The sequence below is a fragment of the Colobus angolensis genome, unplaced genomic scaffold (assembly GCF_000951035.1).
Source record: "Colobus angolensis palliatus isolate OR3802 unplaced genomic scaffold, Cang.pa_1.0 Scaffold219, whole genome shotgun sequence".
In the NCBI taxonomy this organism is placed as follows: Eukaryota; Metazoa; Chordata; class Mammalia; order Primates; family Cercopithecidae; genus Colobus; species Colobus angolensis.
Window position 1 is genome coordinate 3,566,395 of NW_012115366.1, and position 26,676 is coordinate 3,593,070.

The 26,676-nt window shown below is 37.0% G+C and overlaps 1 protein-coding gene and 1 pseudogene across 3 annotated transcripts in view; one reads left to right on the top strand and one right to left on the bottom strand.

Moving 5' to 3' along the window:
- Positions 1-9,978: 9,978 nt before the first annotated feature.
- RAD21L1 (RAD21-like 1 (S. pombe)) overlaps positions 9,979-26,676 on the bottom strand; it is a 28,966-nt gene continuing 12,268 nt past the window's right edge. For both annotated transcript variants that reach the window (XM_011943399.1, XM_011943398.1), the window contains exons 7-14: positions 24,603-24,698; positions 23,579-23,692; positions 21,149-21,375; positions 20,802-20,901; positions 19,826-19,950; positions 17,689-17,784; positions 15,273-15,350; positions 9,979-10,211 (exon numbers count right to left, since the gene is read on the bottom strand). In XM_011943399.1, the coding sequence (XP_011798789.1) occupies positions 10,023-10,211; positions 15,273-15,350; positions 17,689-17,784; positions 19,826-19,950; positions 20,802-20,901; positions 21,149-21,375; positions 23,579-23,692; positions 24,603-24,698 (1,025 nt within the window). In that variant the 3' untranslated portion in view covers positions 9,979-10,022. The remainder of the gene's footprint in view (positions 10,212-15,272; positions 15,351-17,688; positions 17,785-19,825; positions 19,951-20,801; positions 20,902-21,148; positions 21,376-23,578; positions 23,693-24,602; positions 24,699-26,676) is intronic.
- LOC105512788 lies at positions 25,989-26,660 on the top strand (annotated as a pseudogene). The gene has a single exon (XR_001001917.1). The product of XR_001001917.1 is annotated as a fatty acid-binding protein, epidermal pseudogene (transcript).

Genomic DNA, 26,676 nt, shown 5'->3' on the forward strand with positions numbered 1-26,676 from the left:
GGGAGGGAGGGGCGGGGAGGGTGAGGTGGATGGAGGGGACCAGCCAGTCGGCGGCTCGCCGGCAGCTGCGTAAGCGGCCTGTCTTTACTTTCCTTCTTAAAGAGATAGTTAGTATCTTGCTCTACAGGGCCTGGGAGCAGAGACAACGAGCACATGGGGAACGGGGACTCCCACCTACACACCAGCCGGTATTTTGAGCTGGGCGATCGATCGGGCATGGTGGAAAGAGTCTTGGTCAGCTGTGTGACCCTGTGTAAGTCCCTTCACCTCTCTGGGCCTCAGCTTTTTCTTCCGTAACATGCGGTGATGATACCAGTCTCACTCCCTGGCACATAGTTGGCTCTAGTTAAATAGTAATTTTTATCTAAAAGCCTTTAGGAACATTTTTCATTGCCCAAACCAAGTCTGAGTACCAGGGGTATTTAATGTGAATGGCAAGCACTTGGGCTACTAAAAATGATAGCAGGAATCTTAAGTATCTGAAAATGGAAATGTTTTCCTTTGAAGTAGTAAAAAGGTGAATCATTGGAAAGATCTCGGAGAGATAAGCAATCACAACTTAAAATGTTCATTGTGGCTCTTTTCTCTCTGTCTTCCATCTGATATCACAGGGGAAACAAGAAGACCAAAAACTCCAAAAAACTGGATTTTCTGCCTAGCCCTTCCATTTCTAGCCATACAACTTTCTATAAGTTAACTCACCTTCTGGGCTTGGTTTCTTATCTGCTTCATGGGGCTCCCCAGGCTAGTAGGTGTTGCAAAGAGCCCAGCTCCCTGCTGGGGAGTGGAAGGCTTCATATCGCAGGGAAGCTCCAGGGAGTAGGTGAGTGAGAATGGGCTCCTTCTTTCTGAACCGGCCTTGTCTGATCTGTCATTACTCTGCTCTAAACCATCCAGTGGTTTTCTGTAACCATCCAGTGGTTTTCTGTATCACTCTCCACCACATGCCCTTATCTTACTCCAGCTCTCTGACTTCATCTTACATGGCTCTCCCCATCACTCACTTTTCTCCCATCAAACTCTCCTTCTTGCTGAGGCCTCACTGCTGGGTCTTTGCATTTGCTGTCCCCTTTGCCTAGAGCATGCCAGAGAGCCACATGGTTCAATCCGTCCCTTCCTCCAGGTCTCTGCTCAAATGTTACTGTCTCAGGGAGGCCTTCCTTAACCATTCTACATAAAATACTAACTCCTTCCTCTCCATCTCCTTTGCCCCTAGTTTTGCTATATTGAATTACCAGCTGACATAGTGTATATTTACTATTTGTCATTTGTCACTCCCACTAGAACGTACACTTCACGAGGGAAGGCACTTTGTTTTTTTCCCTTGCTGTATTTCCAGTGTCCAGAGCAATGCCTAACATAGTAGGAGCTCAATAAATATTGACTAAGCACACATTGTGCCCAGCCCCAGTCTCCTATGGGAACACTCGGCCAGATGCCATCCTGGAAGTCTTTTTGTCTTAAGTCTCTTAAGGTTCTTAAGTCCTTACGTCTGTTTACTCTCGCTGGTGCTGAACTTGGTACCCTCCACTGTCTGCGCCAAGCTGACTTCTCCAAGAGAAGAATTTGTGAAGTGCCTTCGCTGATTTACATCATGACTCTGCAGTACTGGCCTGGTGAGAAATAGTTAATATTGATAATGTACATGAAAAAATAATTATTTTAAATTTACTGTTGCTTTTCGCAGTCAAATCTTTTCCTATATCTCTGAGCTGCAATAAATCCATTACTTTTTTGCAACAAATGCTAATAAATTTTGGAGGAGACATTGATTCTATTTTCTCCTGGATTCAGTTAAACTGTATCCTATCAGATAGCCATTATTATGTTTTCTAGAAAAACATGGCAGAGCAATTGTAGCAGGAATAGGAAACGAGTTGAAAAAGCCATGTGAAATGTTGAGGCCTTCTGTCCAAAACACCTAACGCTATATTAGCAAGTTAATTGATAAAATGTTTTATCTGCTCTAACGCTCACTGAAATTATATAAGTGACATTTTTACACTTAAAGCGAAACCAAAGGAAGCCATGTAATTATTATATGTTTAGCAGGAGAACATTTCTGAGATTGTCATTAAAATTTTTTTTGTCTGTTCCCATGCTGTTTTGTTTATTAATAGAGATGGGGCTTTACTATGTTGCCCAGACTGGTCTCCAACTCCTGGTCTTAAGCAATCCTCAGCCTCCCAAAGTGCTGGGATTACAGGCTTGAGTCACCATGCCTGGTTGTCCCATCCTCATGTGTGTATGTGTGTGGGGTTTTGTGTGGGGTTTTTTGTTTTGTTTTGCTTGATACTTAGAAGACTACATTTCCCAGAAATCTCCATAAGGAACTTCCCCAAAGTAAGAGAGCACCTTCACTCACATTACTCCCATGTGGAATGGTGTTAGCCAGTATTCTCTTTAGCATCAGGAAGCAGATGATTGAGAACTGTGTTTAGTTATAATGTAAATTGCAACAAATAAGGATTATGCGTATAAAACAAAATTATTCCTAAGAAATTAGTAATTTTGTTTTGTTTTGGACTAGTTGAAAATACATAAAAATTTTTTTTTAGTTTCAAAAACAATTTTATTCCAATTCTGGCTAAGCATACTCTCCCACAGAATGCAGCAATAAAACCTGAACAAAATGTATACAGCAGCTATTTGAGGATTCTGAAGACAAAATACTAGCAGGCACATTGGGGAAGAAGCCAGAATTGGACATACCCTACCACTCAACTACTGGTGAATTTATCATTTTTATTTATTCCTATAATTTCTGGCCTGGTCTCAAGGCAGATCAAAATCTGCAATTGGGGCTCAATAAACAGAAAGCTCCCAAAGAATCTCCCTAGTTTTGACTTGAAGATCAGGAAAAGGGACTTCTGATGCTCAGAGTATATGGGAGATATCATTTTTCTTCTCCTTTCAAATCTTTTCTCCATTGTCTCATGATCCAGTCTCTAGGCCATCCTGCAGTGGTGTCTGTGACAGCAGACACAGGTGTCTAAAACTCTGAGCGAGGAGAAACTACTTCAATAAAAGTAGCTGTAGTCCTGAGGGAGGGTGAGTCCCTGCTGTTTTTTTTGTCTCTGTCCTCCTACCACCTGGTCCCAGATGCAAGTTCAACTGTGGAAAGTAGGCAGCAAAGCAGAACAGAGTAAATAAAGCTCCAAACTCCAGCATTCTGGTGAACCCTAGAGAGGATAAACCAAATGATGATAATGATAATAATAATAGTTTTCAGTTACTGCTGAAAATTAAAAACAAAACAAGATCTTGAGAGCAGTCAGAGAAAAATGATGCATTAATAATACAGGAATAGGCTGGATGCAGTGGCTCACACTTGTAATCCCTGCACTTTGGGAGGCCAAGAGGCAGATTGCTTGAGCCCAGGAGTTTGAGAACAGCCTGGGCAATATGGCAAGACCCCACCTCTACAAAAAATACAAAAATCAGCTGTGTGTAGTGGCGTTTGCCTATAGTCCCAGTTACTCGGGAGGCTGAAGTGGGAGGATTGCTGGAGCCCGGGAGGTCGAGGTTGCAGTGAGCCATGGCTGACTGCACCACTGCACTGTAGCCTGGGTGACAGAGCAAGACCCTGTCTCAAAAAAAAAAAAAAAAAAAAGAATACAGGAATAATAATTTAAATAACTGTGGATTTCTTATCAGAAACCATGGAGGGCAGAAGAATATAGAACAATTTTTTTAATTGCTTAAAGGGTTGTCAACCAGGATTTTGAACCCAGCAAAAATATCCTTTAGAAATTTTTGAAATTTCACTTTAGGAAGTGAAATAAACACATTCTCCAATTAAGGAAAATGAAGATAATCCATGGCCAGCACACTTGCTCTAAAAGAACTACTGAATTAAATTCTTCAGACAAAAGGGACATTATATTAGAAAGAAATTTGGACATCAGGAAGGAAGGAGAAGAAAAATGGTAAATATTTGGGTAAATTTAATAGGCTATCTTCTCTTGATCTTATAAAATATGTTTGCCAGTTGAAAGAAACAATTGTTGATGGGGGTTTAATGTAAGTAGATAAGACAAGTACAATATAAAGGAGGAGTATGTATATTCCTTTACAATATAAAGGGACCTATATGGTGTAAGATTTTTACACTCCTCTTGAAGTGGTAAAATATCAATTCTAAGTAGAGCATGAAAAGTTAAGTATGTATTTTGTAACCCCTAGAATAGCTATTTTTAAAATCTATAACAAAAAAATGGTAAAAAAAAAAAAACAAAAAAACCACAATGGGCCGGGTGCAGTGGCTTATGCCTGTAATCCCAGCACTTTGGGAGGTAGAGGTGGGTGGATCACTTGAGGCCAGGAGTTCAAGACAACCCTGGCCAACAGGTCTCTATTAAAAATACAAAACCCAGTCTCTATTAAAAATACAAAAACTAGCTGAGTGGGGTGGTGTGTACCTGTAATCCCAGCTACTCAGGAGGCTGAGGCACAGGAATTGCTTGAACCCGGGAGGGAGAGGTTGCAGTGAGCTGAGACTGCACCTCTGCACTCCAGCCTGGGCAACAGAGTGAGACTCTGTCAGAAAAAAGAAAAAGAAAAAGAAGTAAAAATGGAATTCCAAAAAATTCCAAATATTCCAAAAGAAGGCAAGAAAGGGGAAAACAGGGGAATAAAAATTAAAGGGAACAAACAGTAAAAAAAAAAAAAAAAAAAAAAAAAAATCCAAAAATCCTAAATAAAATCCAAAATCCAAAAATGTCAATAATTACATTAAATATAAGTGATCTAAACACTTCAATTAAAATAGAGATTATCCAAATGGATAAGAAAAATATTTAATGCAGTCTACAAGAAATTCACTTTAACTATAATGAATGATATAGGTAGGCTAAAAGTAAAAGATAAAAAAAGATATACCATGCAAATACTAATCAAAGGAAAGATGGAATAACTATATTAATATTAGAAAAAGTAGACTACAGAGCAAAAAATATTACCAGGAATAAAGATAATTATTATAAAATAATAAAAGGGTCATTTAACCAAGAAGATGTAATAATTATAAATGTATATGCACCTAATAAAAGAGCTTCAAAATATATAAAGCAAAAACTGATAGAATGGAAAAGGGAAATAAACAGATCCACAATTATAGCTGGAGACACATTTTTTATCAGTAGTATAAAAAATGATACTAGATACTAGTAGTATAAAAAATGATAGAACTAGTAGACAAAATAAACAAGGATGTAGAAGAACTAAACAACACTATGAACCAACTAGGTCCAACTGACATTTATAGAACACTCCACCTAACAAATGCAGAACAGAGTTGATCCTTGAACAACACAGCTTTGAACTGTGTGTGTCCATTTCTATGCGGATTTTCTTCTGACTCTGCCATCTCTGCGACAGCAACACTAACCCCTCCTCTTCCTCCTCCTCCTCAGCCTACTCAATGTGAAGACCATGAAGATGAAGACCTTTATGTTGATCCACTTCTACTTAATGAATAGAAAATATATTTCTCTTCCTTGTGATTTTCTTAATAACATTTTCTTTTCTCTAGCTTGCTTTATTGTACGAATACAGTATATAATACATATACAACATATGTGCTAATCGGCAGTTTATATTATAGGTAAGACTTCTGGTCAACAGTAGGCTATCAGTAGTTAAGTTGTTGGGGAGTCAAAACGTATACACAAATTTTCAAGTTAGTATAGGGTCATAAAATAAATCTTAATGAATTTAAAAGAATTGAAATCATTTAAAGCATGTTCTCTCACCATAATGGAATTAAACTCAAAACCAATTACTGGAAATATTCCTTAGAAACTGAACATACTATACTTCTAAATAATCTGCAGGCGAAAGACCTGCAAGTCTCAAGGGAAATTAGAAAATATTTTTAACAGAACAAAAGTGAAGATATAACATATAAGCATCTGTGTGATGCAGCTAAAGCAGTGCCTAGAGGGAAACATAGAGCTTTACGTGTTTACATTACAAAAGAGGGAAGATCTCAAATCAGTTATCTAAGCCTCCACCTTAATAAAACTAGAAAGAGCAAAATAAGCCCAAAGCAAGTCAAAGGAAAATAATAATAAATGTAAAAGCAGGAATAAATGAAATGAAACAGAAAGCAGAAAAACAAAAGAGAAAATCTTTTTAAAAGATCAATAAAATTAATAAGCCTCTAGCACAACTGAAAAGAGAAAACATATTAACAATGTCTGAAATGAAAGAGGGGTTATTACTATGGACCCCACAGACACTAAAAGGATAATAAGGGAATACTGTGAACAATTCTACACACATAAACTCACCAATGTAGATGAAATAGATCAATTACTTAAAATAAGAAACTACCCAAACTCATTCAAAATGAAATAAATAACTGAATAATCCTACAACTATTTAAAAAATTGAATTCATAGTTAAAAAAACTTTACAAAATATAAATATCCAGATCCAGATTGTTTATGGGTGAATTCTATCAACTATTTCAAGAAGAAATAACACAAATACACACAATCTATTGTAGAAAAATAGAATAGGAGGGAACACTTTCTAAGTTATTTTATGAGACCAGTATAACCCTGATACCAAAACCAGAAAAAGACAGTAAAAGAAAAATACAGACCAATATCAGATGACAAATCCACATGAAAGGATATTAAACATAATTTGTCATTAGGAAAATGCAAATCAAAACCATGAGATGCTCACTAGGATTGCTATAATTTTAAAAAGGGACAATAACAAGTATTGTCAAGGATATTAAGAAATTGGAACTCTGATGTATTGCTGGTAGAAATGTACTATAGTGCAGCTACTTTGGAAAACAGTTTGACAGCTCCTCAAAAAGTTACACATAAAGTTATCATGTGACCTGGCAATTCCACGCCTAGGTATATAACCAAGAAAAATAAAAACTTATATACACAAAAACGTAGGTACTAATGTTGATAGCAGCATTATTCATAGTAGTTCAAAAGTGGAAACAATCCACATGTCCATCAGCTGATGAGTGGATAAACAAAATGTGGTATATTCATACAATGGAATATTATTTGGCCATAACAAGGAGTGATGTACAGATACATTCTACAACATGGATAAAACCTGAAACCTTTATACTAGGTGAAAGGAACCAGATACAAAAGGCAAAACATTGCCAGGAGTGGTGGCTCACACCTGTAATCCCAGCACTTTGGGAGGCCAAGGTGGGTGGATCAATTGAGGTCAGGAGTTTGAGTCTAGCCTGGCTGACATGGTGAAACCCCATCTGTACTAAAAATAGAAAAAAATTAGCCGGGCATGGTGGCACGCCCCTGTAATCACAGTTACTCAGGAGGCTGAGGCAGGAGAATCGCTTGAACCCAGGAGGTCAATGCTGTAGTGAGCCAAGATCGTGCCACTGCACTTCAGCCTGGGTGACAGGGCAAGATTCTGTCTCAAAAAAAAAAAAAAAAAAAAGGCAAAATATTGTTTAATTCCATTTATGTAAAACAAAAACACCTGGAACTAATTTGTGAGTTTAGGAAGTTCTTAGGATACAAGGCTAATCCATAAAAGTTAATTGTGCTAATGACAAAATTACAGAGATGGAGAACAGGTTAGTGGGTTTTAGGAGCCAGGGAGGACAGTAAGGAGGGAGATGGCTGTGGCTAACAAAGGGTAGCACAAATGATCCTTGTGATGGAACTGTTCTGTTTCTTGACTATGGTGGTGGCCACACAAACCTACACATGTGATAAAATTGCATAGAATTAATACATACACAAAATGAGTGCATATAAAACTGGTGATGTCTGAATAAGCTGGGTGGATAGTGTCCATGCCAACTTCCTAGTTGTGTATTATACTAAAGTTATGCAAGATGTTACCATTGAGGTAAACTGATATATGGCATCTCTGTATTATTTCTCACAACTGCATGTGAATCTACAATTATCTCAAAATAAAGAGTAAACAAAAAAATCAACTGGAACTCTCTTACATGGTTACTGGGAATGCAAAATGGTACATCCACTCTGGAAAATAATTTCGTAATTTCTTCTAAAGTTAAACATATACTCGCTATACGACCCAGCAATCCCAATCCCATTTCTAGATATTTACCCTAGACAAATAAGAACTTGTATCTACACAAAAATGTACACAGATGTATGAAGCTCTATTAATAATTGTCAAAACTGGAAACAACTTAAACATCTTTCAATGGGTAAATGGATAAATAAACCGTGGTATATCTAGGCAACAGAATATTACTCAGCAATAAGTAGGAACAAACCACTGACACATGCAACCACTTGATGAATCTCAAAAACATTTATGAGTGAAAGAAGCCAGTATCGAAAGGTTACATGCTATACGATTCCATTTTTATGACATTTTCAAAAAGACAAAAGTGTAGTCATGGAGAAGAGTGGTTGCCAGATGTTATATGGAGGAAGGGTGTTACTACAAAGGGATAATACAGAGAATTTTTTAGGGTGATGTTACTGCTGGAATACTAATTGTGGAGATGGTTACAGGACTCTACACATATGTTAAAATTCACAGAACTGTGCACCAAAATTAAGAAGTCAATTTTTCTGTATGTTAATTTAAAAAAATAAATTTTAAAAAGGCAATTTTGCCATTTAAAATTTATAGTTAATACATTTAGAGAGGCTATTTAGAATTTGTTGTTTGCAGCATATTTCCATATACAACAACATTTTAATGAGTACCATAGGCTTCACTTTACAGTGTATGATGGTGCTCACAGAGCATAATATGAAAATGTCCTAACTCAAACTTCAATTAAGAAAAAAGGAAAACAACAGTTTTAACGTCAAAAATGTTTGGTAAACGCCAAGCAAAAGAACATTTATTTTGGTGATCTTTACTCAGACTGTAGCTGCAAACAACATGCGGAACAAGTGTCTGCTAATTTTTTTAAACATAAAAAGCAGATTTAGTTTTGCTGACACATCAATGGTGATTATAATAATCATTAAATAGTAAATTAAAAGGTTAAATGACCTATAAATAGACTAAAACCCACACAGGTAATTTGAAGCAAAGATGAGCTTTGTAACTCTTCAATTTTAAAATGTTGGATTAAAAACCATAGCATTAGGTCAAATCAAGGATGATATGCATTGCAATCAAATAAACTGTCTGTGTAGAAATAAGGAAGTTTTCATCATTAACCCCACAAAATTCAAGTAAATACTCCAATGTAAAATAGCCTTTTAAGAAACATCTTTGAATGTTTGTCAAAAACATATAGCATTTTAAAAATGCATACTAAATGTATGCTAAATGCAACATTCAAGTCAGGGAAATGATAAATGCTATATATTCAAATCAGCTAAGTTAAAAAAATTACTTAACTGGCTGGGCGCAGTGGCTCAAGCCTGTAATCCCAGCACTTTGGGAAGCCGAGACGGGCGGATCACGAGGTCAGGAAATCGAGACCATCCTGGCTAACATGGTGAAACCCCGTCTCTACTAAAAAAATACAAAAAACTAGCTGGGCGAGGTGGCAGGTGCCTGTAGTCCCAGCTACTTGAGAGGCTGAGGCAGGAGAATGGCATAAACCCGGGAGGCGGAGCTTGCAGTGAGCTGAGATCCGGCCACTGCACTCCAGCCTGGGCGACAGAGCGAGACTCCATCTCAAAAAAAAAAAAAATTACTTAGCTATAATTAAGTACTTCTGAGCCAGGTATGGTGGCATGTGCCTGTAGTCCCAGCTATTCAGGAGACTGAGGCAGGAGAATCACTTGAGCCCAGAGTTCAAGTCTAGCCTGTGCAACATAGTGAGTCCTTTGTCCTTAAAAAAAAAAAAAAAAAACAAAAAAAACAGAATTTAAAGTATTTCTTTGTAAGCATGTAGGTTTCCAATTCTAGCTATGATTATTCTGAACTACAGAGAGGAAATAGGTCAGCCTATCTATGAAATGGATCAGACCTTCAGCTGCTTCCAGATGGCTTCTGCATTAAACTGAACAATCTACACAGCAATTCCAGTGATGACAGAAATCTATATGTCTGGGTTTCCTTCACATGTTATAAAACATTGGTCCCACTGTAGCTATAATATCTGCATAGGGAGCACTCTGGCTCAGCTCGATAGCCCGCTGTTTTCTTAGGACAAGAAAGCTATAAAATTTGGCAGCTGCTTGTTTTCGGTCGCTATTTCTAAAGAGCTTCATCAGACTAAAGGACTGCATTCCCATCTTGTTAGATTCCTGGGAAAATAGTTAGAAAAGAAAAAATAAAAGGGAAACAAGATCATTAGAAGTAAAGCCAGCTATAAATGCATAATGAACAACAAAATATTAACATTTTGGATAAATGACTATAAAATCCTTAAGTGGAAAAAGGGAAATGACTCCTTAGTAAACATAAAAACAAAACAAGTCACTGTACACAAGCTTGGTTCGTGAAGAACACGCATGCAAAAGAATTCCAAAATGTTATACAAATTTGTAATGTGTTACACAAATGTTAGACCTTTTTAAAATGGACGTTAACATAAATGGCTCCTGTGCAAAGGGCAATTAGTCTATATTTGCAGAGACAAAAAAAAAAAAAAAATCCACAGGACTTTGGGAGGCTTCAAATACAGTGAAAATGATCAGCCTATCAGTCTTCTTCTACTTAAAGGTACTAGTGTTGGTGTTGACTATAAACAACTCTAGTTTCAGTGTCAGGGGATTATGACTATGTAAACAACTCCCAATTTCTTTGCACAGATTAAAAAGATGTCGGATTCACTATATGACATCTGTGTACCTACTGAAAATAACTGAGGTACAATAAAGTATTTTAATTATGGATGAAGATAATTCTTTTCATGAAGACTAGGATTTGGAATCAGATTCCTAGAGAAGTATAATTTTTTAGTTAGAAGTACTGCAGTGTGGCCAGGTGCCTTGGCTCACGCCTGTAATCCTTTGGGAGGCAAAGGAGGGCAGATCACTTGAAGTCAGGAATTCCTGACCAGTCTGGCAAACACGGTGAAACCCTGTCTGTACTAAAAATACAAAAATGAGCTGGGCATGGTGGCATGTGCCTGTAATCCCAGCTATTTGGGAGGCTGAGGCAGGAGAATCGCTTGAAACCAGGAGGAAGAGGTTGCAGTGAGCCGAGATCACACCACTGCACTCTAGCATGGATGACGTGAGACCCCATCTCAAAAAAAGAAAAAAAAAAGAAAGAAACACTGTAGTGAATACTGGCCAATGTCCCTAGGAGTATCATACTCCTCGGATAGTTGTGAAGCATATTTAGAAATACCATATACAAGGTTTTGCTTGTCTATAACATTCAACAAATTTATAAATTAAATACATTATCATACTTTATCTTAACCAAAGGTATAGCCCAGGGTGAGTAACCTTTCAAAGATGGCATATCCAGCCTACATTTATTCCCTGCCTTGAGAGAAAAGATGAGAATTGGATGGCTTTTTCCTCCCGGGAGAGAACAAGGACAGCTTTTTTAATTTCAAGAATTCTTTTGAAAAACCCTAAAGGGACAAATATGCAAGATTAAACATAAGTGTTTATTTGTGTTCCCTTCAGAAACCTTTCTGAAATGAAGGTAAAGGAAGAAAAAGTGACAAAGGAAGGAGACAAAGACAAAGAAAGTGGAAGACATAACTGACTTAGTAGAGTAGAGACAACTGAATCCTAAATGCTGGCAGCGGGGAAGCCAGCAAAAAGCAAGCCGATCTGAGTGAGATACAAGCTCCAATTCCTGAGCTTGGAAAAGCTCAGGAATTGGAGACATCAGTGTATCATAAACTGGGGAGAGGGATTAAGCTGAAAACAGGAGAATTCCTTGAGAACCTACTTAGGAACAGTTAGCCCTTCTGTCCACTCCACCACCTCACAGAATCAGAGACCACTACTCACATAGCAGAAGGTGTGACGTTGCCCTTCTGGAGATACCAAGCATTGAGGCTTTGGACTTAAGGCACTAGCGCTGTGGATGGTGAAGTGTCATACCACAAACAGTGGGATTAAGGGAAATTCTACACTCTGAACAGTGAGATAACTAGCCTCTCCTTTATCTCCTTTTGATTCCTGAGCTACTGGCATCGTGCTTACATGTCCTAGGCAGTAGACTTAAAGATTACTCTGGAAAAGCCAACTATTCTAAGGGAGAACAAAACCCAGTTACATAATACAATCTGGGGAAGGTGAGGGGTGCCACCCAATGACCTCAGTATAAAGACCACAAGTCTACAAGCCTTCATGCGTATATAACTTCCAATCAGTTTTTTGGTGTCTCTACTTAAATAAAAACAGATAATCCTAGGATCTACAAGACATTTGAGTAAAATCTCTAATATTAAACAGCAAAAAGGAATGCATTCAATAACATCACTAAGGCAAGATAATGCAGGGAGCAGAAGTGCAATCTCTGAAGTTAAGAAGTTTTTCATTGCATCCATGAAAAATGGCTAGGATAATAGTGAGAGGAAGCAGATCAGTGGTTGCTTGGGAATGGGGGTGCCAGTTGGAAGTATGCAAATGAGGGATTCACAAGGGGCACAAGGAAACTTTTTCTGGTTTGAGATATGTTTACTCCTTGATTGTGGTGAAGGTTTTACAGTTGTATGCATATGTCAAGACTTATCTAATGCATACTTTAAATAGAAATAGTTTACTGCATGTTAATAATATCTCAACAAAGCTGCTTAAAAACCTAATTAAATAATTAAATAAAAATATCATGATGCTATAAAACAAAAGGTTAGTAAACAAGAAAAAACTCCTGGAAAACAAAAAGGTGAAAGCAGATATAAAAATTCAGTGAAGTCTAGAAGACAAAGTTGAAGAAATCTAGAGAGTAGAAAAACACAAATAAAAGGAAATTAATATAGAGGATAAAAGATGTTTTTAACATTAAAGGAGCAGTTCAGGACATCCAACATCTGACCCATTGGCCCTTCAGGAAGATAAATAACAAGGAAATTGAGGCCAGGAGTTTGAAACCAGCCTGAGCAACACAGTAGGACCCTGACTCTATGAAAAACTGTAAAAAATAACAGTAATAAGGAGAAAGTTCAAGAAATTTTTAAAAATTTTCTAAAACTCAGGAACATGAAATTTCCATATAAAAGAACACACTACATGGTAAGCACAACAAGTGAAAGAAAAAAAAAACCCAAAGCACATCATGAAATTCCAGAGTGCCAGGGATAATAATAATAATAATAATAGATCAAAAGCTTCCAGAAAGAAAATAGATTTCTTACAAAGGATCACCAACTAAGGCAACATCTGACCTCTCAATAACATCACAAGAATCTTGGCAATGTTACAAAGCCTTCAACATCTGAGAGAAATATATTTTCAACTTTATGTCTACAGACAGTCATGTTAAAGGTAAAAGAAATGCTCAGGCTGGTATGGAGGATCTCTATCTCTTATGAACTATTTATCTCGAGAAATCATGAAAGGATGTTAACCACCAAAAAAATTAAGATAAAGGAAGATCAAAGCACCCAAAACCACAGAGGAAATAATACATACAGGAAAGAGACAAATTCTCATGTTTATGACAAAGCAATATCCCAAGACAAAAACTATGGAGCAGACCTAAAGAGCAACTGGTTTGTATCAATCAGAACAAGAGGATGGTGAACCCCCAGAGAGATACCTTTAAGGAAAAAAAAAGGAACTGATGGATCACTTGATAAGAGATATTATAAAATATTATAAAACCATAAAAATGGTATTTTTGTCAGAGTTTGGTCATATTGTCTGAGCTTGGAAAAGTAATTAAAATGGGTTTATAGACTGAGCAAATGAAAAAAAATGAGGTAATGATTAACTTGAAAAAAGCCTAATGACAAAACAATCATAAACTTGACAAGAAATGTAATCACACTATGAAGCTTCAATGTAAACTAATTTTTATACAGTATTTATGGCAGCAGCTGCTAGTTGTCCTTTAATTTCCATTCTCTTCTTCTATAGTAATGGAATTATTAGCTGGGACTAAGCTTACCAAATAAAGACTACATTTCCCAGCTAGATGCGGTAATGGGATTAAGTGCTGGTCAATGAAGTGTTAAAAGTTATAATATAATTTCTGGCCGGCGCGGTGGCTTACGCCTGTAATCCCAGCACTTTGGGAGCCCGAGGCGGGGGGGGATCACGAGGTCAGGAGATCGAGACCACGGTGAAACCCCATTTCTACTAAAACTACAAAAAATTAGCTGGGCGCGGTGGTGGGCGCCTGTAGTCCCAGCTACTCTGGAGGCTGAGGCAGGAGAATGGCGTGAACCCGGCAGGCAGAGCTTGCAGTGAGCAGAGATCACACCACTGCACTTCAGCCTGGGCGACCGAGCGAGACTCTGTCCAAAAAAAAAAAAAAATTAAAAAAAAAAAGTGATACAATTTCTGGGTTATACAGTTAAAGGAAACTTTGCTGCTGATTGGAGTACAGACCTGGTGGGTAGTTAGCCATTTTGGATCTTAAGAAGACAAGGGAAATCTGGGTCCCTGACAACTTTGTGAGCATAGCTGCCATACCAGATTGAACCTTTACCTGAGAGATAAACAAATTTCTATCTTTTTTAAGTCATTAGTATTTTGGCTTCCTGTCACAATCAAACCTGCATCATAACTATTACAAATATAACACTGTAAACACATAACACTATGCTAAAAGTATAGTAGGGAGGGGAAGGTAACTAAGTTAAACTTTTGTTTTCTGTCAAAAGAATTCAGTAAAGTTTAAAGCTGAAATACCAAGAAAGAGCACTAAAAGCATGTTTATTAAGAATATAGATATAAATACTAAAAGAAGCGCTTAATGTAGTTGCTTCTGGTGAGCAGGACTTAGGTAAAGGAGGGGTAGGACAAAGGCCTTTCTGTCTTTTCAGCTTTATTGCATGGTGCTATGGAACTTTTAAAATAATATGCATGTATTATTTTGATAAAAATATAAATTAAATTGAAAAATTATTTGAGCTGTCACTCTTGAACTGCTATCAACTAAGTTTCATGTTGAGAATTAGTTGGTATCCTGCTAAAAATGAGAATGGGACACAGAATAGATAGATATCTAAGGGTATGAGTGTGGGTAAGAAGTTGATTAGAATATGCAGGCACCAAAACCAAACTTTTATATTTAGCCCTGGGTATACTGAAAATCATTGCACTCTAGTGGGATTTGGCCTCAAAAAAATAAGGAAAATTACTGCGTTTTCATTAATATTTAGAAGCTTGAAGTCAGTATTTACTTATTTTTTTAAATAAAAATAGGGTTGACAAACCCTAGCATCTTACCCGTAAATGATTTAACAACTGAAGTATTCTTCGATTCCATCTCTCTGTCTCAATATTTTCTTCATTCCTCAATGACTCCTGTTTGAATGATTGATAAATAAAATATTTAATTTAAGCAAATTTTACTAAACACTTACTATTCATGAATCATAGCGTTAGCTTCTACAAGAAACACAATTATTACAATGGGTCCTGACAAAGAGCTGATAATCTTTATTATTTATAAAGAGAATAAGGCTAACATACAAATATAAACCACCTTTGCACAATTATACCCATACTCTCCAGGGTGTCTTCTGATAAGAGGCTCCAAAATAGGAGATTCTGCCATCTTTATCTGGTAATGTGCCCAGGGCCTTTCGGTTACTTTGAAAAGTAAAATTAGGAAACACAACAACTTTTGCCTAGGGCTATCCTAGTTCTGGTCAATCTGAACTCAGTTGACAGGAGTAAACATACAGTTATTTCTGCATTGTAAAGGCCTTTATCTGAACTTACCCGGTAATGGAAGCTCTAAACATAACTGCTGTTTAGTAGTTTGTGTACAATTGGGTTAGAAATCTTTCAGATTTCGAGATGGCTTGTCCAAAAAAGATTAACCCACTGCCTGATTGTCTGTCATTGTTATCTAAATAGATTTTTTTTTTTTTTTGGTATTTAAGGCTTAACCACTTTCAGAAATACCTCAATATTTAAAAATGGTAGTTGAAATTCTTTGCAAGAATTTATTCTAATCCCTTACAAACTAACACCTTATGATGTTAGAGCAGAAACTGGGCATATGAAAGGTGTTCATGAATCTGATAAAAGAGTAGACTTACAAGGGGTTGGGGGAAGGGAAGTGGCACAAATCTGGCCTACTTTGTAATTTTTCCTAAGCTAATTCTGACCATGTGGCCCAAAAGCATCTGTGTCACTCTCATCACATGTCCACTGTTTGTCTAGCCTTCATGTATAGGAGCCCAGACACTTGCTAAAAGTGCTTTTAATTTCATAGACTCCAAGACAATTAGAGAAAGCACCAGAATATTCTGCATGACATTTTAAATCATGTGAGGCTAAAGGGACTCTTTGACTCAGCCTGTGAACTACTGAGTCCCCATTTCCACCAACTATACCAGCTACCTGGGCCTGCCTATGCTATATGCTTTCTTATATCCCAAAGAGACTAATTTGAAAATATGGTCACTGTATTCTGGAGAGTTTTCCAAATCCCTCCAGCTACAATTTATGATTATTCTTTTCTGGTCTGTCCTTGGATAAATGAGGACACCCACTTATTAATGTTTATTTTATTGTTAAATAAACAAATGCAGTTTTTGAAATGTAAAAACCTCTTTGTTAAAGGTCCATGAGACTCTCGCTTCACCTATAATGCACAACTAAACTAACCAGAGAAAGGCTCAGAAGAAATAGTCTGTGCATTCTGCTAAAGCCTGTCTACTTGATCTATCTGGACACCCTACAGCTGAATCTATTGTGTAGAAAGCCCAGTGGATTATTAAAACAGCTGAACTTGTGCTGTGTTGTGGTTTGCTTGACCATGTATGAAAATAACCTGCATCTATAGAAGCAAAGTGAATAGCAAGAATGAATCAACCACTTCTGGCTCAGCTGTTTGGATACTTCAGGTAAAAAGTTCAGGTAATTTATTCTGCCCTAGATTATCTAGAGAATTCGGTCTCTTTTCCTTGTATGAAAAACAATCAAATAGTCTTGGAACTCATTATATAGATAATTTTATAGAAACAAATTAACATTAGGCTTACTGGGTGTTTTTATATTATTTACTAAAAAACTTTTACTAAAATTCCTTACAATCTTAAAAATGTTTTCAGTATGCTGGGACAAGACCAGAGAAATAAGACAGTTAACAAGCGGGAGTCAGGTAAATCAGACTTGACTTCTGTCTTTGCTATTGACATGTGGCCCTCTGACTACCAGATGATTTTGTTTCAAATTTCCAGAAGCCTTGTATAGACACAAGCCTCATGCCACATAATGTTAAAGGAAAAATTACCTACAATTTTTGTTGTAAATAAGATAAAATTTCAAATGCCCTAGGCCATACTCTTAATATAGTTCTGTTTCTCTAGAGATGTTATACCAATAATTTAAAACAGTGATTCTCAACATTCTAAATCCTGTCACTACTTTTGATAAGCACAAAAATCTCACATTTTCCCTTAAAAGTATTTGAAGTTTCAAAAGAAATTAAAGAAAGACAAAAAATCAGAGCAATTCAGAATATTTTATCAAACTATTCACAAACATCTCTGTTGTAATCACAAATTTAAATTATAAATTCAGAAAGTAACATGACAGCTTTAAAAGCCAAGTTTCAGATAAATAAGGTGTTAAAAATATTTAGGAATGAAGTTTTTAAGAACATCCCCAAGACTATACATATATTTACCAATTCAACTGGACTATATTCAATTTCTTGTGCAAATAAGTCATTCGTTAAAGATGATTCCTCAGCAGCTAAAGACACCATTTCAACAATATCCTGCTGAAGCAAATTAGGGAAAGTTAGGTAAATCTGACAGTGGTTATACAGGAACAATCTAATTTTGTTAAATGCTTTAATCACGTGAATGCTCATTTCTCAAACTAGTTTAAAATACTACCCACATTCTCAAAATATTATCTCTGAAATAACCCAGATAGGCAGTCTTTGACTTAAATGTTACTGTTTTCCATATGCCTCCCATAAAGGAAGAACTTGCATGCCCCTTCCCTCCTTGTTTCCTATCCTTTTCCTTTCCTTTTCCCTCTCTACTGCAGGCCTCACATTAAAAGTCTCTACTGCTGTGCTACTGAGACCACTTTGCTTTGAAGCATTTTATCTAGCCCCACTCCCCTACCTCTATTCTCATGCCAATACCAGGTGGCAGAGGAAAGAGATCTGCAATAGGCAAGCAGAGAGGGAGTGAGAGTAAGGAAAGGGATATTAATATCCCTACTGAGGACCATGATAGGATTCCTGCCACCACTGCTGGAGCTGTCACGGGCAAAAGGGAGGAAGAACCTGTCTGCTGGAAGGGGAGTGAAGACATAAAGGAAGAAAGAAAAAGAGACAGCCAGAAATTTCCTAGTCCCTATCATCTCCTTCTCTTCTCATTGCTATAGAAGCTGTCAATCCGTTTTCATCTTCAACCTGTCTCCAAGCTTCATTCTCCGGGTGTCCTCCCCAATCTTGACTAAGGGCCTCCTCTAAGATAGTTTACTTGCTTTTTAACTCAGTTTTAAAAACTGTTAGTAAACATAAGGAGTTACATTTTATTCTTTAATATACATATTTGTGAAGCCTTGTTTTTCTCTTTCAATTTCTATGAATACTCTTATCTTTTTGATACTCTCAATTTTGCAGTTATGATATATAAAAATTCTGTTTTATGAAAATTTGAAAATGATTCATCAGAATCAATATTTTCTTGTCCCTTCTTGTTCTTGCGCTCCCATGCTTGACTATATTTCACATTTGTTAACATTTTTGGAAGCAAAATAAGAGTAGAATTGCAAAAGCATAAGCATAGGGTAAAGGAGTAAAGGTTCAAAAAAACTGGTACATCAATCTCTCTTCTCTCTACTTCAAGCCCATGGGACAATCTATCTTGTTATATCTGTGATAGGTGCAGTTATATTTTCCTTCCAAAATGTCATAAACTAAACAGGTTTACCTAATCATAATTTTCGGTAGGTACACTTTAAGAAATGCCTGAGCCCAAGTGAGGGAGAGAGTAGTACTGGCAACCCAGTATCTCAATATCCAGTATATTATCAAATATTTAGTAAAATACTTTCTGCTTGAACGCACTGTGAAATTGTCTTTCCTTCCAAGGGCATTCAGTTTCAACATGGGTTAACTTTGAATTCCCTGTGTGGTTATCAAAATACAGTGATAATGGAACAGATCAGAAAAACACTGGTTTATTTTTATCTGGTATAGCTATAATATTTATATTTGTACAACCAATAAAATACCAATTGAGAAATATTTCAAAGCATATTATTTCCAATTATGTTTTCAAATAGTAATGTTTTTCAAATAAAAAAATATATCTTAGAAAGTTTTTAAAATTTCATTTTGGTTATAGATCTTTAGATAAGTCTTTCAGATTCAAGGCCAAGGTAATTGGTGAGTCTAAAATACATTATTCTTAGAGATAAAAGGGTGAACTTATGATGAGAAGCAAAACTTAGGTATACTGGCTGCAGTTCTAAAACATTCCATGACACAAAGACTATGAGGCCTAGTAGGATTCTCAGCATATAACCAGGTTTACATATAGACAATCATTGATTTAACGTATCATGCAAAATACTAGTTCAGTATGAAACCACCTTATCTTGCGATTTACATCCTAAACTCCTGGAAAAATTCTGTAGAAGAAAATCATGTTTTACCTGCTACTTAGTAAACAAATTGCAAAACAACTTAAAATGGAATATGAATATACAAATGTAAGAAAATATACCAGAGTCCCAACATTCCTTTACTATATCTGTAGAAAATAAAATATTTTTACGATTCTCTCTGGATAACTTACCTCAGAGTTAATATGTTTATTGGTATCCTCATAAGAGCTATGCTGAGATCCACCAATCACATCCTTCCAAGTTTGAGGTTTACTTAACTCTTGCTGGGAATTTGGCTCTTGCATCATGAATGTCTCTAAATTATCAAGGAAATAAAGACAATTTCACCAAAATATCTTTCAAACTTGAATTGTGATATGGTTGTAACAAAAGAAAACTTCTGACAGACACTTTGGGATCCAAGAATTTAAGCAAAGGATACACAAACTTTCTTATTGCTCCCAAGTCTCACATATGTATCTTCCCTTTCCTGTCCTCTGTCTCTTTATCACCTCCACTCCCCATTCTCTGCCAACCATCTCCTCCACACACGCTCTCACACATTCACTCAGAAGACAACATGGATAATTCAAGCCCATTGTGGTATATCATTCAGTAGATTTAATGCCTTCAGGAAGGATGATCAGGAAGTGGAGGCTCCCTCATCACATCAATTGGTTTTATTATTACTTTATAATTATCATGATAATAATCAGTAATTATTAATATTCCATGTGCCTTTTGGGTAGACAGAAATACCCATCTCAAGTTAACTGTATTAAGTGCTGTTCTTATCCTTACATGACTTTTCATGTTAGTTGTTTTACATTGAAACGTTATCTTGCTAGATAGAAAGATTTTCTTTTTTGAGGATTTTTGAGTACTGCCTTTGAGAGTGAAGGAGGTAGAAAAAGTGATAATAAGAATGGTTTACATAGTATATATACTTCATCTTTTTAATGAAATCTCTGGGACAAAAATTAATCCAAAATGCAGAAAAATGCAATACTGAAGTAATAATTTCATTTAAGTTCAACTACTCTTCCAGAGTTAGCATTTATACTTGAGAACATGGAATTGGATCCCATCTTCATTTTGAAATTTAAAACATCAAATTTTTGTTGCCACAACATTCCCCTCAACATCAAGAGAATTAAGAAGTCTCACCTATGATATTTTGGTTTCCCACTTCTTCCCTTACTGACTCCTTCCGTATCATTTTTCTTCCAAGTTTAAAGCCAGAGGACAGAAAGCATTTTGTAAACAACTGTAGAAATACACACTTTTGTTTTTTTTGTTTTTGCACCAGCAAAGCAATTCAAGAAAACACAAGCACATATCTAAAAAGGAAAAACTATAATTCATACACACAATCCAGAAAATTAATTCAAAATGAGGAAGTACTTCTTTGCAAGTTTAAATTCTGTTATGTATGTATGTAAAGATGTGTTTATTATTTATTTATTTATTTATAACCAGACATTGCTGTCATGTAGAAGGATAGAAACTGTTACCATTTTCAGTTCAGCATGAATCAAATCCTGGGCAGCAGTTGACAGAAGTGTATCCACTCCTCCCCTCTTCTTCCACATCATCAATCTTTGGGTAGGAGGTGCAAGTTCCAAAACCATGAGGGTGTCCACAAAGGAAGTAAGCTGTTTATGTATAACTTTGCTACTGAGCTCCTTGACAGGATCTATGAGCAATCTCCTCTTTTTACCTTTCCTTTTCTCAGCAATGTCTAAATATAAGAAATAGGCACAAATGTGATTGGTTATACAGCTTTCTAAAATCATATTGTAGACACTAAATACTTAAGAAATTTCTAAGCCAGGCACAGTGGCTCATGCCTGTAATCCTGGCACTTCAAGAGGCTGAGGTGGGCAGATTACTTGGGCCCAGGAGTTCAAGACCAGCCTGGGCAACATGGCTAAACCCTATCTCTACAGAAAATACAAAAATTAGCCACAGAATGCACAAAAATGCACCTGTAAACCCAGCTACTCAGGAGGCTGAGATGGGTGGATCCCTTAAGCCTGAGTGGCAGAGGCTGAAGTGAACTGAGACCATACCACTACACTCCAGACTGGGCAACAGAGCAAGACCCTATCTCCAAAAAAGAAAAGAAATTTCTACCACAGTACAACATACAGTGTTGCACGGAAAGAAAATCCCTTCTCCCCTCTGAAAATTATGCTGAGCAACCAATAGCTGATACATTTTGTAAGGTGTTGCTTGGAAGTGCTTAGAAAGCGATCTACCTGTTAAGTGAGCAACTGAGGAAATGTGGGGAAGAGGGAATTCAACCTATCTGGAGGTTCCTTAAAATGCTTATGTAATAGAATAACTGTCTACAACACTAATTTGTATTTGTCCAATGTATTTTTCCCTCTGCCACTGAAATTCATAGACATTCCAAGCAGGCTCCATAGGATTTCACTCCATCAGGGAATTTTAGCAGGCAGAAAGCAGAAGTTAAGCTTTTCTTTAGTAAAGCTCTAAAAGGGGAGAGAGGGTTAAATTTCTCAGAATGAATAAAGATCCAAGATCAATGGAGCCAAAAGGTACAGGAACCTGCTTGCTGGCTGATGTGCCTCAGTAAAATCCCAGGAACGAGGCAAGATACTGGACAGGTTGGCTATGTGATGATCCCCAAGGCTATGTAAGCTGGAGCACTGAGAACCACAAATTGGTATGGCTGATAACCAGAGGTTCCCTTCCACCTTCCACCTTCTATACCCCTCCCCCAAACTCTGGAACTACATGATGGAAAGAAGACAGGGAAGCTACACAGATTGAATTTCCTGCCAGCCTAGTGAGATAGAGGCTCAGTGGTGAACTCCGTTAAAAAAAAAAAAAAAAAAAAAAGCTTTACTGTTTGCATGCCTGAGTTTATAAACTGAAATTCACATCAATTATACTACCTACAAACTAGGATGTTTCTAAATGACCTAGTTATATTAGTTAGTTATATTAGTTATATTAGACTAGTAGTTATATTAGACTCATACTTACTACTTATCCCTAAAACATGATGTTTGAAGTTAAATGCTAGAAGTCATTGTGCCTCTCTTCTGACCCTTTTATTCTGCCTTATATTATATTCACTTGCATGATTATTTACCTTCCTAACTAGATTGTTTTCTAAGCTTCTTAAAAGCAAAAAGTGTGTGTCTTCTTTATTCCCATGCCCACCACAGAGTAATGGCTCAATACATTCCTAAACTGAACTTAGTTTAAAATTTTTCAGTTTCCTAAAACTGGATACATGGTTTGAACAGGACTGAATATAATGCAAGTGATACAGAGATACAGGACAAATGAGCCCCAGAGTGGAGCTTAGCCCATTTGGGTTCTTGGCTTTGTCCAGGAAAAGAATTCAAGGGCAAGTCAGAGGTAGAAGAAAACAGCTTTACTGAATAGGCAGTGTTACAGCTCTGGTGGTGTTACAGCTCTAGCATCGTGACTGCTGCTACAGCGCAGGCCTACCCAGTAGGCCCAGACTAGCAGCTCAGGGCAGTTTTGTAGTGATATTTATACCCAGTTTTAATTGCATGCAGATTAAGGGGGCCGGTTTATGCGGAGAAGGAGTAGTAATCACTGGGTCATCGCCATGGAAAAGGGTGAATTCCCGGTGTTGCCATGGCAGCAGTAAATTGACATGGCACACTGGTGGGTGCGTCTGATTGAAAGCTCCCCCCACCCACCTTGTAACTAGTCATCATCTGGTCCGGCGTCCAACCCCCAATTCTAGAGTTGAGTCCCACTTCCTACCTCAAAAGGATCATCTAAAATTTCCTTCATGGTCTTCTCCTCTATTGTATTACAAGTACTAGTACTAGATTGACTACCTCCTATAATATTTCAGTGATTATTCAAACATCTCAAAGTAAATAAGTTAACAGTGTATTAAAAATTAAAACAAAATGATAAATGCCTCTGACCTGAAATATCAATTGGATCAAGGGTAAATCCTTCCTCTTCAGTCGATAATAATGTTGTTTCATTCATTTTTTCATTTTCAGGTACACATATACACTCTGGGTTATCTGGTTCAACTAATCAACATCCACATAAAAGAAATTGTAAAAATAACAGTTAGGATGCAGGGTAGAGGACTGTGTGAGAATTAAAGAGAAAGATAAACTAACTGAAGATTCATATTACTAACTGGAACATCTGAATTCTTAGAATCATTTATTTAATAGAGTTGAAGAAGCTTATAGATTATATGGTCTGGGACCAATAGTATTCGAGTGAGTCAAGTATCATCATCCCCTTTTGCACATGAGACATCTAAGGGTGGGTTAAAGTCATGCAGATGTGAAAACAGTGGTGGCAACCACAGTAAATGACTGATAAAAATTTGACTATATGTCTGCTAAAAAAAATTGTATTCTGTTAAATACTTATCAGTTGACCCATAAAAAACCATAAGTAAAATTTTATTACTTAGCTCTTTGTATTTTCCGTTTCTACTATTGTTTTTAGAAAGCAAATATAACATCAAAAATTGTGGCTAATCAAAAATGGGGCTAATTGTACTTTTAATTCTTAAGAAAAATCAGACTAAAATACCTCAAATCATCTGAAGTACTTCCATATGAATTTAAAGTAGGGAAAATATCCTCAATTTATAATTTCTCTCAAATTGTATGTAGATTATCAAACCATACTAGTTAATAAATTTTCTTACTATGTACCATATACTATTTTAATAATTCAAAAGCACAATATTTTGGCAGAGCACTCTCATGCTAAACCCAATCCTGGCTAAATACCCTTCAATGTACCTTTCTCAGAATCCAATTTCCTATTTTATATTGTCTACAGTCAGATTAACAGAGTCTGAAGGACATCGTTCTTTGTCTCTCACTATACTGTATTGCTACTTAAATTCAGAAGTTCTGAGGCTTAATTTAAACATTAGTACCCATTACTTTCTCATAAAGGAAAATTTCAACCTACCTGCTAAACTACTGGGAGGCTCAGGAGGCAGGGAAATTTCTCTGTTCAAATGCATGTCTTCTAACAGGATATTCTGATCATCTTGCAATAGATTGTCTTGAAAAACACAATGAATACTTTTTCACACAGATGGGAATCTGTCATTTGTTCACTAAACATTTATTAATGTTACTTTATGCATTTCATTGTAAAGGAATAACTAGATTTTTAATATAAACTAGAGAATTTTAAAAAAGATTTGATAGGAACAGTCAATAAACAATCTTTAAAACGTGCATTTCGGCTGGGCGCAGTGGCTCGCTCCTGTAATCCCAGCACTTTGGGAGGCTGAGGCGGGTGGATCACCTGAGGTCAGGAGTTCGAGACCAGCCTGACCAACATGGTGAAACCCTGTCTCTACTAAAAATAGAAAAAAAAGTTAGCTAGGCGTTGTGGTAGGCACCTGTAATCCCAGCTACTCAGGAGGCTGAGGCAGGAAAATCACTTGAACCCACGTGGCGGAGGTTGCAGTGAGCCGAGATGGTGCCATTGCACTCCAGCCTGGGTGACACAGCAAGGCTCCGTCTCAATCATAATCATAATCATAATCATAAATAAAACATGTGCATTTGGACTTCTCAGTTTTTGTCTATCCGATTTCTATGACTATTTTATAATGTGAAATAGTCTATACTAAGAGTAAAACAGGCCAGGCGCGGTGGCTCACGCCTATAATCCCAGCACTTTGGGAGGCCCAGGCGGGCGGATCAGGAGGTCAGGAGATCGAGACCATCCTGGCTAACACGGTGAAACCCTGTCTCTACTAAAAATACAAAAAATTAGCCGGGCGTGCTGGCGGGCGCCTGTAGTCCCAGCTACTCGGGAGGTTGAGGCAGGAGAATGGCGTGAAACCGGGAGGCGGGGCTTGCAGTGAGCCAAGATCGCGCCACTGTACTCCAGCCTGGGCGACTGAGTGAGACTCCGTCTCAAAAAAAAGAGTAAAACAAATAAAACTGATAAAATAAAGAAGGCAATAAATTGGTAGAAGGCCTTGAGGATAGGTAGAGGTATTTGATACAGTAAGTCATGGAGACCCAAGGCACTTAAGCAGATGAATATAAATATAAAATAATAATATAAAATTCTAGAAAAATACCTTAGCTGCCCCATAATGTATGTTAAAGAAAACAATGTTTTCCAGTACATAGTCTAGTATATTTTATAAGAAATATACTAACCTCACTCTCTTCCTTCCAAGAATTAGGAATTTGTAAAAATAAAAACAAGCAGTAGTTCATAACCTCTATAGAAAATATATTTAAACAGATGGCTATTTACTTAGGCCTAGCCTAAATGTTTAAACATGCCACAGACTTTGAAAACTTGTATAAAAAATGTATTGACAGCACGCTGCCACGCCGATGCCGACCCCGCTCTGCACGTCAGCCAGCCCGCGCCCACCATGGCCACAGTTCAGCAGCTGGAAGGAAGATGGCGCCCGGTGGATAGCAAAGGCTTTGATGAATACATGAAGGAGCTAGGAGTGGGAATAGCTTTGCGAAAAATGGGCGCAATGGCCAAGCCAGACTGTATCATCACTTGTGATGGCAAAAACCTCACCATAAAAACTGAGAGCACTTTGAAAACAACACAGTTTTCTTGTACTCTGGGAGAGAAATTTGAAGAAACCACAGCTGATGGCAGAAAAACTCAGACTGTCTGCAACTTTACAGATGGTGCATTGGTTCAGCATCAGGAGTGGGATGGGAAGGAAAGCACAATAACAAGAAAATTGAAAGATGGGAAATTAGTGGTGGACTGTGTCATGAACAATGTCACCTGTACTCGGATCTATGAAAAAGTAGAATAAAAATTCCATCATCACTTTGGACAGGAATTAACTAAAAGAATGACCAAGCTCAGTTCAATGAGCAAATCTCCATACTGTGTTTTTTTTTTTTTTTCATTACTGTGTTCAATTATCTTTATCACAAACATTTTACATGTAGCTATTTCAAAGTGTGTTGGATTAATTAGGATCAGCCCTTGGTTAATAAAGAAATGTGTTTGTGCTAAAAAAAAAAATGTATTGACC